At 22.9% G+C, this 19,196-nt stretch overlaps 1 protein-coding gene and 1 long non-coding RNA gene across 12 annotated transcripts in view; one reads left to right on the top strand and one right to left on the bottom strand.

Moving 5' to 3' along the window:
* Nucleotides 1-19,196, bottom strand: part of LOC149031404 (uncharacterized) — a 151,770-nt gene that overhangs the window by 86,672 nt on the left and 45,902 nt on the right. The window lies entirely within an intron of this gene.
* KCNQ (KCNQ potassium channel) overlaps nt 1-19,196 on the top strand; it is a 66,006-nt gene that overhangs the window by 13,582 nt on the left and 33,228 nt on the right. For all 11 annotated transcript variants that reach the window (XM_089176119.1, XM_089176118.1, XM_089176117.1 and 8 more), the window contains one exon: nt 86-698. In XM_089176119.1, coding sequence (XP_089032245.1) covers nt 86-698 — 613 coding nt within the window. The remainder of the gene's footprint in view (nt 1-85; nt 699-19,196) is intronic.

Raw genomic sequence — 19,196 nt, 5'->3', positions numbered from 1 at the left:
GAGGTTATGTTTAATTGGTCATTAAAACTATCCCACATAAAAAAAAAAAATAAAAAAATAAAAAAAAACCTGGAAAATGATCCAGGTGACTTGTACAACAACGAGAGTCTTCCACGTGGCAAGGACCAATGCACGACCAGACTAGTTGACAAAAGATGCACCAGCGGTGGGAGTTCAGGTGCAGTTTATGCTGCACTTCAAGGTAGCGAAGATGAACTTGCCGATGTTGATGAACATTGTATCGTCGAATCGGAAGATGTTGCATTAAAAACTGGTGAAAGTGAAACTGAAGATACTGAGGATAATAACGGTGGTGTTACAACACCTATGGATGAAGAAGAATCACATCACCATTCACCTAATCGTAGGTTTACATTTTTACGTCGTTTTCGTTCGCCACGTTTTGGTGAAGCTCATCACAAACGTGTACCAACACCCATGAAAAGGAAACATAGAAGAAAGAAAAGTAAAGACGATATCATTGAAAATGAAGTTAATGGTGCAGATGAAGAAGAACCACCTAGTCCTGATCAAACTGGTGTACCTGATCCTTATTATCCTATTTATTTACCGATAGATCAGGCGTTCAAAGCTAAATATGTGTTTCATCATAAAAAAGGAAAAACATTTCAAGAAAGACTTTATGTTTTTCTCGAACATCCTGGTGGTTGGCTATGCTTCATCTATCATTTCACAGTGTGAGTATTTAATATTAACAATTACTTAGATCATTTATATGATTATTAATTTATTTTATATTTTATCATTAATATTATTAAACGTATTTTGGGATGCTGTTGATGATTAATATGGATTATACTTTTATATTTATCATAATTTTGTTCACCTTGATATTTCACTAACAAACTGTGTGAGTATTTAATCTTAAAAATAATTAGATCATTTGTACAAGTAATATTTATTTAATATTTTTAATATTATTATACATGTTGTGTGTGTGTGTGTGCTCTTGTTGATAATTAACATTGATTATATTTTATATTAATCATATTTATCTTGAATTTTGTTCACGTTTGTAAAATGTATTCAAAATTTTAGATCTTATAATCTTTGATCTTTTAAATTAATTACAGTTTTTTTATTTATTTTTTTTATTTAGAAAAGTTATGCGCATAAATGCATTGAAAATTAGGGTGTAAAATAATGTTGTTATAATTGATAAATTATAATAAATATCTTTATAGATGTGTTAATCAAATTCATATTACAAATCAATTATTTTAATAAAATTTTGAATAAGGTAACTTGTTAAACAAACTTGTTGATAAAAATGTGTTTTAAATTTAAAATAAAATAAAAATTTTATCATAGATTTAATTTGAAATTAATTACAGTTCTTTTGTTAAGAAAAGCTAATGCAATAAAAAAATTACGATGTAAAATAATTTAATAATAATTAATAATTAAATACTTAATATCTTTATAGATGTGTCAATCAAACTCGTAATACAAATCAATTATTGTAATAAAATTTTTAACACAGGGGAAACTTGTTAAAAAAAACTTTGTTGATCTTTGCAATTAATTACAGTTTTTCTTTTTTGTATCTGTACAGGTATAAAAAAAATTAATGCATTCAAAAACTAGTATGTAAAATACTTTTATAATAATTAATAATTAAATACTTAATATCTTTATAGATGTGTCAATCAAACTCGTAATACAAATCAATTATTGTAATAAGATTTTTGACACAGGTAAGAAACTTGTTGAAACAACGAGAAAACAAATGAAATAAAAAAAAAAATAAAATAAAAGAAATACATTCTCGTTGTATATTCGCTGTATATAACACATTAATTTTCGATCCATTCATTATTACGAGACACTTTGGACGTTAACGATAAAGGATTACCCTATTTCAAAGATCAAGTGATCATATTTATGAACTACCCCATATATTTCTATATGAATAATAAAATATCGTAAAGTTCGACGGAAAAAAGAAAAAAAACTATAAAGGGTTAGAGAAGGAGGAGGGTGTGACGAGGGGAAGGGAAAAAAGTTTCAACTAATTTCTATTTTCTTCGTATTAATCGATTTATGCTATTTCTAGGATATATTAATATTAATTCGTTCGTGATACGTCACCCATATATTGGGTCGGATAATTCTTTCATGGACGATAAGGGTTGTTATATGAAATAAAAGGATTCAAATAAAATTTCTATATGATTTTTATTTAATAATTAAAACAATATTCTGTTTTAAATAATATTTGAAAAAAACAAAACTAAAGAAATTGATTCATCGACCAGAATGTATTTTATAATATAAAATATTTTATTAAATAGAAAAAAATTGTTTTTATCCTTATATTGGGTCGGATAATTCTTTTATGAAAGATAAGGGTTGATAAAAGGAATAAGATAGTTAAAATAAAATTTTTCTATAATTTTTTATCTAATAAATTCGAACAATTCATTGTGTGTCAAAATCTGTGTTAAATAATATTTGAAAAACAAAAAGAACAATTGATTTACTTTTATTAATGTGTTAATAAATAATTAAAAATATTAATGCATTTTGTAATATAAAATATTTTATTAGAAAAAAAAAAAAAATTTGTCAAATTCTATGATTTAAATAATATTTGAAAAAAAAAAAAAAAATAATTGATTTACCTGCCACAATGTATTTTATAGTACCAAATATTTTATTAAAAAGAAAAAAATAGAACATTAAAAAAATAGGAAAGAAACTGCCTAACCTACAATGTATTTTTTAATATAAAATATTCTATTACCAAAAAAAAAAAAAAAAAAAAAAAATAGGAAAAAAATTGTTAACAAAATTTGTTGATAAAATATGTGTTACAATTTTAAATCTAAATAATTTATGATCTTTAAAATTAATTATAGTTTTTTTTTTTGGTTAAGAAAAGACTAGAAAAAAAATAGTAAAGGAAAAAAAAATATAGATAGGAAAGAAAAAATTGGATAGATAAAATAAAGTTTAGGTCAGTTATATCTATCTCTATTTTGAATTTGATTATTTCCAATTTCCTGTTCAATTTTGATAAGGGAATGATAAGGAAAAGTTTCCTCCTTCTACTAGAAAATATATTTCTGAAATATCTATTTGAGTATATATCCTATGGGGATTTGATAAACCCATAGAAAAATCTTCTCTATATCGAGCTTTTTCTAAACTTATATTTGACTAAATGAAAAAAAAGACGAAGAAGAAGAAAAAGAAGAAGAAGAAGAAAATAAAAATAAAAATCAATCCTTTTTTTTTTTTTTTACATGTTTTACCTGTAACACATGAGCTCAGGTGTTCACTCTTTTCAAAACTTTATCGAATAAAGTTACTTATTTTTTTCTTTCTAGTAACTTGTACTTTTACCTTTAACTTTAACTTTAACTTAAACTTTTTTTTCTTCGTTTGTTTTTCATTTGATTTCTTTCTTTTAGAAGAAGGTATCTTAAAAATTAGCTTTTATGGTGAATAAGATTTCGAAAGTTTCGAAAGTTCTTAGAATCACATAGAAATTCGTATCAATGTGTACACCATAATGTACATGGTGAACTAATTTTACCAACCAACTTAAACAACTATGCTTATTATAATATACAGGGTGATCTGTAACTAATGGTACAAGGTGGTACAAAAGGGAATGATTCTACATGAAAAAATAAATCGAAAATATAGAATAATTTTCGTTTGATAATTTCTGTAATATTTTCCGTTTGAGGCTTTGTTTTCGACAAAATCAAACTTTGAATTTTTGCAAAATACGCGTACACTTGATCATGTCTCATTATAACGGAACTACGAACTTTGCAGAAATACCCTACGAACTTTTCGGAAATACTCTACGAACTTTTTAGAAATACCCTCATAATTCTTTCGTCACCAGTTACAGATCATCCTGTATATATAACAAGATAATTTATATATTATTATATATATAACATTTTTTATAATAATATTATATAAATATAAAAATAATTGATGTTATAAATAAATATCTTTTTAATCAAGAAGTAGTCATTTTTACTTATGTCAATTTGTATTTACTTACATATATTTTAATCAAAAAACCGATTAATTTTTATACCGGCCCGATATTAACAATTTTGCATACTACATTTAAAAAAAGGTTGTTTAAATTTTAATAACGATGAGAATGATTATATTATTCAGTAAAAATACAAACTTGGTAATAAACATTTAATCTCTCGTTTGAATTTTAATATCAAAAAGTGACATTACTTTCTGGTTCACATAATATATAATAAATATATATATATATATATATATATATATATATATATATTTTTTTTTTAAAGAATTGATAGATATAACCAATAGTTTAAAGTTATTTGAAATGATAGTGATACTTATTGATTCACTTGGTATATATATATATATATATATATATATATATATATATATCTATACACGTCGTGTCTTTTACTGTTGAACGCTCTGCTGACTCTTCAAAATCGATCAAGCACGTAATCCGTGTTCTCGTGAATCCGAGAGACAGAGAAATCAACTATGAATTTTGAATATTTCCTAAGAAATTCGATCACAATATATCTCACACGGTGATCGATTATTACCAAACACGTTTCAATATTATTTTCTCCTTCCCTTTTTTAAATTGCAATATTATTTTCTCCTTTTCTTTTTTAAATTTCAATATATTATATCTAACTTTTTTCTTCTTTTATTGAAATATTTCATTAAGCAAAAAAAAAAGAAATAAAAAAAAAAAAAACAATCTTTGAGACAAATTCTATTTCGTTTTATTTTGCAAACACGTTTCGATATTATTTTACATCTCTTTTAATTTCAATAATTAATCTACTTTTCTTTTTATTTAAATATTGCGTTAAGTAAAAGAAAAAAAAAACAAAGAAACAGAAAAACAATTCTATTGCACATGTGTTTCCATTTTTAAAAACATATCATTCAATTATTTTATTTCTAACATGTTAATAACTAAAATAAATAAACAAAAATATATTTTCAAATGATTATGTCAAATACAAAAGTACACCTGTTCTAATTTAAATAATCATAGATTTCATTAGATACAAACGCTTATAATATATTCATATATACACAGATATATCCACATATGCATTCTGTATTCATATATACATGTGTGTAATACAGTATATCTCTGTAGATATAATCATATAGGTATAAAAACAATTTTATTTCATTTTACTTTGCAGACACGTTTTCTTTTTTCTTTCTTTTTTTTTTTAAACATATCACACAATTATTTTATTTCTAACATTTTAATTATAAAATAAAAAAGAAAATATATATATATATATATTTTCAGATAATTATGTCAAATACAAAAGTACACCTGTTCCAATTTAAATAATCATAGATTTCATTAGATACAAACGTTTATAATATATTTACATATACACACATATATATCCACATATGTAATCTGTATTTATGCATGTATTTATGTATGTATATGTGTAATATATCTATGTAGATATTATAACTATATATAGGTATAAAATCATAGTAGTATTCCTATCAAAAGTGGTACTCATGAATGCAACGATCACGAGTAGTACACTTAACTCGAATATGCGGTTAAACCGAATGTCGGTTAATATCATGCCATAAAAAAAAATCTTAAAATACCTTCTAGTCCTTCGTTATTATACTCTCAATGCGATCAATGCGATCAATGCGTTAAATTGGTCATTATACAAACATATACTCGTATCAAATTACTATCAGAACAAATATATATATCATTCGAAATATAAATAAATCTAAATAATATAAATCTATTTTTGAAATTGATTCAAATATATAAAAGAAAATAAACCAAAGAAGATCAATGAAAAATAATAAATAAAAAAAAATATACATATAAATATGTTAGAAATTAATTTAAATGAATATTAATTATTAAGAAGAAAAAAAAAGATAAAAGTATTAAATATTATTCATAATATTGAAATGGAATTCATTTTTTTTAAATCAACGATTCAAAAGTATGTCACATTCATATTCGTAATAAATTCAATGAAAAATTAAATTAATGTAAATATATGATTAATAATATAATTATTAATATATATATATATATAATATTTATTTAGATAAAAAAAATAAATGAAAAATATATATTTAATAAAGATTCTTAATGTGTAGATATTTAAATTTAAAGAAATTAAATGTTCAACAAATATATACATACGATATTCTCGTATTTCATATTTTATATATATATATATTTATTTATTATATATTTATATATATAATAAATAAAATAATAATAAATATATATAATAAGAAATAAAATGTATATAATAATAAATAAAATATATATAATAATAAATGAAATATATATAATAATAAATGAAATATATATAATAATAAATAAAATATATATATATATATATATATATATATATATATATATATATATATATATATATAAATAACAAATAAAATAATAATAAATATATATAGCATAATATATTAATTATTATGATAATGAGACGAGTATAAAAATTAGAAAAAAAAAATATAAAGAGAAAAATAATATTTTTATAAACTTTTTCATTGAAATATAAAAAAATATTTTTAAAATCATATCATTTGAAAATTTTGCGATCTTTTTTCATAATTAACTAACCCATTTGCGTGACTGGTTATTATTATTATTATTATTTTATCTAGTAGCATAAATCGTTGGAATACAATGATCACAATTATAGACTACGTTCTGACTAGTATCATTATCTCTTCATTTATTTATTTTTCTCTTTTTTATGTTGTTTTTTTTATTTTTTTTTTATTCTATTTTTCTTTTTTTTTTTTTATCTCAAAATCGATAATGCGTTTAAAAGATATAGTAATATCCATTAAATATATTGTATATAACGTTGGTTTATTTTTGTTTTCTTTTTCCCTTCAATTTGTTTTTTTATATTCTTTTTTTTTTTTTTATCATCGTTATCATCCCCTTATCAACCATCGTTTTGTTTTCGATCGAAACTTCGTTGTTCGAGACACGAGACACGATATTGTAAATAAAATCGTTAACAAAATAAAAAAAATAATATAATAGAAGAAAACACGATAAGATAAATTGTATTTATTATTCGATCAAATAAAGTAAAAAAATAAAAAAAAATGAAAAAGAAAAAAGAAACGATATGAAATAAATAATTCATTAAAATGAAAAAAAAAAAAATAAAAAAACTGTGTAAAATAAATAATTCATAAAAATGAATAAAAAAAAAAAAAAACAATAAAAAAACACAAATAAATAATTGAAAATGTATTTTCTGCTGGCAAATATTTACGAGTTTAGGTTTCTGCGATGATATTGCAAATAACAAAGATAATATATCAATATAAAGAACTACAAAAAAAAAAATGCAAGTTAAACGAGGGAAGAAGGAGAGGTTAAAGGAAGGGGTTAAAGGAAAAAGGAAAAGAAAAAGAAGAAAGAAAGAAAGAAAAAAGAGAGAACAAATGTTATGTGCATCCAAACTCGTACGTGAACATATCATCCATGAAACCGTTTTCTTTTCATGTATTATTCAAGACGATGTTCTTCGTTTTCTTCCCTTCTCCACCACCACCACCACCACCACCTCCTCCACCATCCCCTTCTTCTCTTTTACTTCCTGTTACTTGCATTTGCTCTCACAGCAAGTGCCACGAATTTTGAAATGATTCCTTTTCAAAATTGATGTTCGAAATGACACGAATGTGTGTGTGCACTTGTTGTTTTCTTCTTATCGATCAAATTTCTTACGTAATAAAATAGAAATAAATAAATATTATAAATGAAACAATTCGAATTGGTATATTTTTGTTGTTGTTGTTGTTGTTTTTTTTTTTTTTTAATTCTTTCTTTAACTATGATCTAATTACTTTTAACTATGATTTAATTATTTTATAACTATAATATTTATACTTAAACAATATACTTAACTATATTTTTCTTTTATTATATTTTATTTTTCTTTGATTTTACTTTTTAATTTGTTGTTCCTTAATTATGACTTTTTATTGCTTCTGTTTTTTTTTATTGGCTCTTTTTCTTTTTTTTTTTTTTAATTTGTTCTTTCACTTTGACGTAACTATTTTAACTATTATATGATACAATACTTTAACTTTAACTATGTTCTTAACTATTATACTTCAAGTATACTATATCACAAGCAGGAAGAAATTTTTTTTTATCAAACACACAAATTTGTTCATAAAAAAGAAAAATAATTATTACGTTCTATTCTTACGTTTTTTTTTCCATTTGGTTTTTTTTTTTTTTTTTTTTTTTAATCATTTTCCATAATTACAAATATGAACAAAAATTACTGCTATGTTACAAAAATGATTTATTGGTTGTACACGAGCGTATGAATTTTTTGTTTATTTCTTTTTTTATTAAAAATATTAGATAGACGTAAAAAACCAGTAAAAAAGTCTAATTTTTTATATATTAAATTCTCCTATCATATTTCCCCATTTTTTCCCACATTTTTCACACTCTTATCTATCCATTTATTTAATATTATACTCGATACTATTATATATAGTATTGATTGCATCGTTAATAGTTTCGTTCAAACGTGTTTCTCTAGTTTTCATTTTATATTTGTTTTTTTATTTCCTTCTTCAACGTCCACATCCCCCTAAAAGGGGAATGAAAAATTTCATTTCTTTTACGATCATAAAAAAAAAAAAGAAAAAAATAATAAAAAAATAAAGATAAAATAAAAATAATACAAAGAAAAAAGAAAATACTATCAACGTTATGATCCTTTGGAAAAAAGCACGTACGTTCGATTTATTTGAAATTACACGTATATATATATACATACACATACGTGTGTGTGTGTATATAAATATATAAATAAATAAATAAATAAATAAATGCATAACACCCAATCGAACAGAAATCGAGAAACGATAATAAAATTCGATATCGTATTTTCGTCAGAGGGTGGCGGAGTTGGTAGCGGTTGGTTGTGTTGATGGGAAGTGAGGATGGGGATGGAGGTATTTAGGGTGGTTTCGCAAAACGTATACACGGGTGGGCTAAAAGAGGGAGGGTTTTCTACGGTAGGAAATTGCAACGGAAGTGTCTTTCATTTTACTTTCGGCCCCAACTACACACCCTCGGCATATCGCAAAACGCGTCATTCATTTCCGGAAACGTGTATCTATTTTTCCCTTTCGGACCTCTACACTAGTTTTCAACTTGTATGAGAGGATCTAGTTTCTCTCCTTTTTTTTTCTCTGTTTTTTTTTTTTTTTTAATTTTTCTTTTTCTAGCTTTCTTCATTCCCCATTTTTTTTTTTTTTGAGCACGTTGAATATTAGGAAACAGAAGAGAATTAAACAAGAACGAAAAGTTTTGATTTTTTTGTTCTTTTTTTTTTTTTTTACTCTTCAAAGGTCTTTTTCATCATTCATTTTTCATTTTAGTAAACGTTCGATGAATGATTCAAACATTTATTCATAGTCATTTATTATATTATTATCTTTGATAGAAAATATAATGTTTGTTAATTATTATTGAAATTGTTTACATGTTTTATGTTGAACAATTATATCGAATTTGTTGATTAAAATGAAAATATTTTATAAATTATAGATAATATGATTAATAAATATTGTATTTTAATTAATAAATTTATCAATTATTTAATAATATTGTTTAGAAAAATTATATTAAATAATATTACTTTTAAATTATATTAAATAGAATTTATATTATATACACATAGAACATTTAATACAATATATATATATATATATATATATATATATATATATATATATATATATATAAGAAATATTTAATATTTTATATTAAATATATAAAATAGATTTGTTATTTTAAATTTAAATTAATTTTGTTAAATTAATTTATATTTAATAAAATTAAATAAATTTAATTTATAAAATTAATTTATTAAATTTATATATTTATATAGATTAAATATATTTAAATATATCTAAAATTTTGTAATAAAAAAAAAAATAATAATATTAAAATTAAATAAATATTAAATGAAATAATATAACCTTTTAAATATATATATATATATATATTTTCTTTATATTGAATTGAGTTATATTAAAAAGTTATAAATACCATTATGTTTTTTCTTAATTATAATAACCAAATGAAATGATTTATTTCTATATTTATATATAATAATAATAATAATAATAATAATAATAATAATAATAATAATAATAATAATAATAATAATAATAATAATAATAATAATAATAAAGTTAAATATAAGATGTTTCAGATTAATATGAAACTTTGCTTTTAACTCATTCTGAACATAGTTAACAACACATAATAGGATACAACAGGAAACACGTACACGTCTAGATTGATCTATCAATAACATTAACTGAGATCTATTCGACTGTCATTCGGATATCGCAAGTAGTTTATCTAGTCTGTTGAAGTTGATTATTTGCTTGGCATTTCGCATAGTGTAAAGTGAGTTCACATCATCACATATAGAAACACACAGCATTACACATCACATATTAACACCACATATAATAATAATCCCTACTTCCAACTTCGTCTTATTTTCATCATTTATCCCATGAAAAGTAAAATATAGTAAAGCAATGATGATCAAAAAATTTAAATATCTACTTTAACAAAATTTTTATTATTAATTACATCCTTTTAAACTATACATAAACAAATTTGTTAATCATTCGAGTTAATTTTTATTTCATTCAATTTAATTTATTTCTGTATACATACATACATTTATTCTGTATATATATATACACACACACAAACACACAAAAAAAAACATATTATATAAATCTTTAAATAATTAATAATAAACCTACCATGCATATATACGTGTGTGTATGTGTTTCAGAAAGTTTTTGTGTTTTTCATCATAATCATAATCTCTTTTAGAAATAATTTAACTCGTATATGTTTTTCAGTATTCATCTCAAAAATACATATATAATAAAAAAGTATATAAAATATAAATACTTTACAATGTACTTTTAAGAATAAAAAATTAAAAGAATTTAAAAAGAAACAACAACAACAAACAAAAAATGAACAACACGTATAAGTGTTTTATGAAATTTAAAAGAAAATTGTATGTTACATTTGTATTATATTAATTTTTCATAAATGTAGCAAATAATAAAGGATAAGAAAAATGAACAAAAATAAGACGAAGATAGAGAATGAGAATAAAAATAATAAAAAAAAAAAAAGAAAAAGAAAAAAAGTAGGAAGACACACGCCATCAGGTACTAATAAGAACAATTGTAATGTGTACTTTGGCCTACTTTTTCGAGTACAGAAACTGTTATTAGGCTTATGTTAGTTTATATATATATATATATATATATATATATATATATATATATATATAAATGATTCTATATATAATTTGTATTAATGTATTGTTTATATATGTAAAGATGTGAGTATGCAAGACACAGAGGTCGCGTGTGTGTCAACTGTTATTTTTAGATTTTAAACCACTGGCCACCACCTCTTCTTCAACTCGTAATTGCAACTTTTACTCGTTAACTTTGAAAACTGTCTATCTTGTATCACCACTACTATTACTTACTACTATTATTACTACTACTATTACTGCTATTATTATCATTCTTGTCTTCTAATTAACAAATTTGTATCATTCGTAAAAATTAACCTGAACACAAAACGTAAACGTAAAATTATTTTCCAATATTATTTGTTTCACGTAAATTCTTTTTCCTTTGGTTTTCTTTTTTCTTTCTTTTTATTTTTTTTATTTTGTTTTTTTATACGTAAATAAAATGAGACTGTACTCAGGTGAACACGTAAAGATATTTAAAAATTTATGGAAAATTGTATGAATTAAAATACATTATATCAATTTTATATAATAAACGATACAATTGATTCGTGTTACTTTTGTTTTTATTTTTTTATTATAAATTATCAACGATTTTTATTATTTCGAAATATTTTATAATAAATTACACTTTATTAATGTATTTTACAATATTATTTGTTCTAAGCAAATTCTTCTTCCTTTCGTTCTTTTTCTTATTTTGTTTTTTTTTAATTTTTATTTTTTTATTTTTATAACTAAATATTATAAATCAAGACTACTCACGTTAACACGCAAAGATATTAAAAAACGATATATCAAAAATTGACTCTATTATAAATTATAGCAATTTTATATAATAAACGATACAATTGATTCGTGTTACTTTTGTTTATATTTTCTTTTTTTTTTGTTTATTATAAATTACCAACGATTTATATTATTTTGAAATATTATTAATCAAGACAATTCACGTGAACATGCAACGATATTTAAGATATTTAAGAATGTATGGAAAATTGATTCTATTATATAAATAATATCAATTTGATAATAAACGATACAATTGATTCGTGTTACTTTTGTTTTTATTTTCTTATTTTTTTTTTTTATTATAAATTACCAACGATTTATATTATTTTGAAATATCATTAATCAAGACAACTCTCACGTGAACACGCAACGATATTTAAGATATTTAAGAACGTATGGAAAATTGATTCTATTATATAAATAATATCAATTTTATAATAAACAATACAATTGATTCTCGTCAATTTTATTTGATTTTATTTTTTTATTTTAAATTATCAACGATTTTTATTATTTTGAAATATTGTATAATAAATCACACTTTATCGAATACGATTGTTAATCATTTTTCAAAACGTATATTTAAATTAAATTAACGTATAAATAATAATCACTTCTATCACGAATCCCATGTTATTTGTTGTACGTTCAAATTAATCGTTGTTTATACGATTGAATGAAAAATTAAAAAAAAAAAAAAAAAAAAAAAAAAAACAATAAAACAAGAAATATAAAACGATACAAATCGAACTAGAAAGAATTGCGAAAGAAAAATATAAACGTTTGATACAAAACAAAAATATCAAAACCATCTCTCGTTTTGTTTCCAATTGATGCGATCGTTCGAGTGATGATAACCCCTTGAAATAAAAAAAAAAATAAAAATAAAAAAGAAATGAAAGGAAAAATAAAAAAAATAAATAAAAATAAGAGAGAAAATACAAATCAACGAACCTTCACGTGAAACGAATGCTAACTCCCATTCACGTGCGACTACTGATTTACCTTTACTACTACTAGAATGTCACGTGACCCGTAGTAGTAATAGTAGTAGTAGTAGTAGTAGTAGTAGTATTTTTTTTCCCCACCCACATATTTATACGCGTAAACGTAATCGTGGCAAGTTTGAGAAACTTTCGTGGTTGAACAAATTAAATACTTGAAACGTTTATTGCACATATGTCTTTCTGTATGTCTGTTTGTTTGTTTGTTTGTGTGTGTGAGATAAGGTTTATTTTTATTCAACTAAACAATAAGTTTAATTATTTGTGTATTTGTAGTTTGATTAACTTTTATTCAATAATTTTATTATCTGCACTATGTTATGATTTTAATTAGGATATGTTATTAATTTAATTATAATACAATAAAAGAATAAATTATAATTAAATGAAATAAATAAAAAATATTACTTTAATATAAATATATAGAATAGTATTTAAAAAATATATTATATTATATTGTACTAATGCAGTTAATCTATACTACCAATATTTCAATTATATTTGTGTAATATATTATTTATACATAATATATTTGTAATTTTGTTATTATTTTGTATTATATTGTATTATTTATCTATATGCGTAATCTTTTTACAAACTTTAATTACATTTACGAATTTATCTTTAATCAATCTTAGTATTGTGATTAGAAAAGACAAATTATATATTTTATTATTTTGATGAATTTATATTTAATTAATCTTATTATTAAGATTAAAATAAAATTGATATGTTAATTAACTTATCGTAGTATAATCTTTAATAAATAAATAACAGTTGTGTATGTGTGTGTGGTGTGTTTGGTGCGTGTGTGTGTGTAGATGTATAATATAAAAAAAAGTTTTTAATTAAAAATATCTACAAAATACAATTTTTTTAAATTTATATTGTAAGACTTGAAAAAACTTCGTTAAAAGATTAAAATGAACAATTTTTCTTCTTTATTTCCTTTTGAAAGGATTTTTTTCCATTATAATTTTAATAACAATTTAGCTTTTTACAAACTATGTGATATCATACCTAACAAGCATAAAGTATACTAATTGTAAGTAAAAATATAAGTACATAAATAACAAAGTTTAAAACAGAACAAAATTTAAACAAGAAGAACGGATGTCTGATGTGAATCATATTTTTCTTAGTCATTTTTTTTATTTTTTTATTAACAATTCGCTTTATATAGGGTAAACGACCTAGTTATTGAACGCTTTTAAGACCATAGTTCAAGAAAAATGTCATACGACTATGTTTCGACGTACCTTTTTTAACTTTACCCAAGGGAAACTATTTATCAAACAAATCTTCAAACAATTTAATAATCTATTAGGTCGAGTCATAAGTAACTTCCTAAGCGACTATGTAGAATCTATTTTTCGTATTTACCTATTATACGTCATCGAAACAAACGGATTTTCGATATCACTATATATGTGTAAAACACCTTAGGAACTCGTGATGATTAAAGGTAAACAACAAAAAACAGCTTTATTTTTACAAGTAAGCACAATACGAATGTTACAATACGACTCTCAATCCTTAGTAACAGTAACTCTAATAATAATATTCTCCTTCTTTCCACACATTTATAGTCTAATAAGTAACACCCCTTTTGGAAAGAGTAGGAGATTCTTAGTTCGATTGACCAATAGCACAAGTGTTCATAGTCCAAGATCCACTAAAGGGTACCGCATATGTTTTTCGTTAGAGGGAACAGTGCACAAGGAGATCTTTATCAATAAAATAAAACTTCAACAAATATTTACAATTATTCGCCGGATCCGATGAAGCATGTGGAATTTTATTACCCCCACAGGTTATTGATCTCTTAGGTCTTATGACCGAATAGTCCTTTCAAATATTTCCTTTTTTAACAATAAATCTTCCTAGACACATGTCCGTATACGATACAGGTGAGAGTTCTTCACAATATAGATGAGGATTCAGTTAGTCTTCTGTTAACTTTTTTATACAGTCAATGTTACATTTAACCGTTTTTTCTTAACCACTGAAATGTGATAGTAAAAAGTGCATATTCGACATGTAATGCTTTAAGAATTTAAATAAGGCAATAGCACTAAAGTGACAGCTGAAAAAATATGCAGTGTATACGGTGGTACAGGACTGACTGATAACTGATAGGGCAGTTAGAAATTGGTTTGTAAAATTTCGTTCTGGAGATACGATTTTAAAAGATGAACCGAGTGTAGGACATATTTCTGACTTTGACGAACCTTTTAAAAGTAATATTGGAACAAAATCCAATAGATACGTTGAACAATTGCAAAGAGTGCAAAAAAAAAATTCCATGAAAGGTGTCTTGCAATTATCGGTCGAAGAAACACCATTTTTTGTCTCATAAAAAACGGAAGTTATTTACGACTCGATCTAATATAATATTCATTTGAATTCCAAATGCCAATTAATAATAATAATAATAATAATAATATTAATTAACTTTTTGTCTGAGTGTTTTTTTTTTTTAATTATTTATTGTTGTTGTTTATTTTATTTGTTTCCTTTCATCACGATAAATAAAAAAAAGAAAGAAAACAATAAATGAGCTTGAGCATATGTTTTCTTTTAATTATAAATAATAATAATAATTATAATAATAATAATAATAATAATAATAAATAGGTAGATAAAAAGAAAATTAAAATACAATTTCAAAAAAACTTGGATTTTTTTGTGAACACATGCAACAAGTTACGATTGTTATTTCTTTTACACCTAATTATTAATAATAATAATAATAATAATAATAATAAAAGTAATTGAGAAAAAATAAAAAAGAACAGATAATAAAATTAGAATAATTTTAAAACTGTTGTTGAATCCAATTTAATACCAATTTCTTTTCTACTTTTAATTAAAAACAATGATAATAATAAAAAACAAAAAAAAATAAATAAATAAAAAAACAATGAGAGAAGGATAACGAGAACTGTAAAAAAAAATTCTAAAACTGCTGGTTAGGGAGAAGAGTATAATATTACAACCCTTTCCTCAGCTAATTATATAATAATAATAATAATAATAATAATAATAAAAAGAAGAAGAAGAAAGAAAATGAGAACAAAATATGAAAGAGAAATACTTTTGTTAATAAATTATAAAGTGTAACGTGACCAAACCTTTTCTTATCTTAATTACTTAAAAAAATTATGATAAAAATAATAAGAAGAAAATAAAAAGGTATACAAAAACAAAAATTATAAATAATATTAAAAAAAAAAAAAAAAATTAAAAAAGTAATTGAGAAGAATCAAATTACCAACCCTTTCTCATCTAATTATAATCAATAATTATAAAAAAAATATATATATATATATATAATAAAATAAACAAGGCTACACAAATGAATAGAAATAAAACGTAGAAGATGATAACTACACAAAAAAGAAAAAAAAAAAGAAAAAACAAACAAATGGAAAAGTATAGCTCATTAAATTGTCATTTTCATGAAATCGTCCTTGAACACGGGAGAAACCTAATCGATGTTTCCTTTAACGATGACATTATTATTTTTCCAACAAACTAAAAGAACTTGCCTCTGGCTTCAATTCTCACTGGTATTACCAATGAAAATGTTACAAAATAAAAAAAAGAAAAGAAATTAAATAAAAAAAAAAAAAAAATAAAAGTAAAGATGTAGGCAATTATCATAGTAGGTCGATGAAGGTGACCCGAGTGTTCCATGGTAAGAACCGGAGATTGTATATTGGAATTATAGGCCTTTGGCACGCCATCTTAAAGTGTATTTCACGGTATAACCACCCTTCGTTAACGCCAGGTGTACACCTAACGTTATTTAACGAGCTAACATTCGATAATAAATTACTCAACTAAGATGTGACTCTAGGAATTCATCGTATATGAATATCTACGACACTAATTAAACGTTTCTCTTCATTCTTCATAACTTTAATCACCCTACACCCCACCTCAATTTCAACCACTTTCCGTACCCAACAATATTCGCCCATCCTGCAAAATTTTTCTTTTCGTATCTTCTTCAGAACGGAATTTTGAATTTTAATTTGAATTGAAATTGGAATTTGAATTTTTCATTCTTTTATTTTATTTTATTTTTTTTTTATTCTTGTTCTTGTCAATTTTGTAGCATGAAAGTTAGGGTAAGGGGTGGGACAAATGGAATTTACGTACACTAAAAGTTACTAATAAAATTAAAAAATTATATTTTTCTAGCTTGGTTAAATAATTGTGTGTGTTAGTTTTTTTTTTTTTGAAGTAGTAAATTATTTTTAAGATTAATCGTTTGATTTTTCTATATATATATGTATATGTTTTTTAAATATTTTTTTTATAATAATTAGTTTTAAATAATATTGTATTTATAATTTTTAAGTAGAATTGTATATAATTTATATTATTCTAAATAGTATTGTATTATATTTATAATAGTAATAAAAAATTTCTTAAATGATTTCTTAAATAGTATTGTACTTTATTTGTGATTATTTTTCATTATTTTTAGACAGTATGCAATTAATTTTTGTAATTATTTCTAAATAGTATTGTATTTATAATTTCTAAATAGTACTGTATTATATTCATAATAATATTATTTATTATTTTCTGTAATTATTACTAAATATAGTATTGTATATTATTTTATTTTATTTTATTATTATATACTAAATTGACTTAATTGATCTACAAGACAGATTAACATGATATAATTTGTTTTTTCTTTTCTTTTTTTCATAAAATAGCTGATTAATCGATTCTGTTTGTTCATAGGTCATCAGATTACAATATTTGTATGATTCATTTTATTTACTTTTATACACACATATGAATTTGATCGTATAACCATTATTTCATACATAGTTGTTTTACATATAATAGTTTATAATATATATATACTTATTAAAATTATAAAATGTTCATAAACCAATCAATAATTTAGCGTTAACTTTAACACCTTACACATTCTCATTCACTCAAACTCGTTTACTTTCTTTCTCTTTCTCTTTCATCATTTTCTAGAGCAAAGTTATTGTTATCCTTCCGTCACGTCGTCCTCTTGTTTGACAGTTTCTCTTTAGCGTAAAAATAACAGTATAACTATACCTATATATCTATATATATACACACACCTATACATCTATATGCATCGTTATGCATTTCTAGCTTTTCTAGCTGTTACGGCCTTTCCAAAAGTAAACTTTCTGCTGCTTGCGGCATTAAAACACACACTATCTTTATCGTCAACGCGTATTCACGTTAAAGAAAAATACACACCCCTCCCCCCACACACACATACACACACATATACACATGTATATCATGCATGCATATTTCTATAGATATGCATAAGTATGAATGGGGTATGTAAAAGCATTATTGTTGAACTATTTTCTTTTTTTTTTCTCTCTCTTTTTTTTTTTTTTTATCCAAACTATGTATCTTTTCTTTCCTAGCAAGTTAAAAAAAGAGATTATTATTATGTTTCTTTTTTTTTTTTTTTTATTCTATAAGACTATATGTGTGTACACGTGAAACGTTTTTAACCTTGATCAATATAGACAATACTCGTATGTATATACTAACGTGAATATGATAATGTTTTATTTTTTCTTCTTGCTATAGTAAAAGGGGTGGGTGGGTGGGTGGTTTGGTGGTTGGTTGTAACCATTTTACTACCAACTAAAATACAGACGTTAAATTACATTAAGCGATATATCTAGGGAAAAGTAATCGATAAGTTCGAACTAACACCGTTTGCTTGCTTTATTTTTCTGTTTTTATTTTTTATTTGTTTTTCTTTTTTTTTCTGTTTTTTTCTTTTTTCCAGCAAGGTAATGGCTTTTTAAAACTCGTCCAAGGGATGTAAGGGTATACTTAAATTGTACTTAAATATATAGAATTTCAACATGGTGAATAGTATACATAAAAATAATGATAAAAATAATGATGTAAATTTATATTAATATTTATAGATGATTTTTTTTTTTTTTTCGTAGGTGATATCTCCTGT

Source organism: Polistes dominula, unplaced genomic scaffold (genome assembly GCF_049000335.1).
Source record: "Polistes dominula isolate Pdom_NZ unplaced genomic scaffold, Pdom_raw_medaka contig_21, whole genome shotgun sequence".
NCBI classification, from domain to species: Eukaryota; Metazoa; Arthropoda; class Insecta; order Hymenoptera; family Vespidae; genus Polistes; species Polistes dominula.
This window is presented reverse-complemented; position numbering and strand designations above follow the sequence as displayed.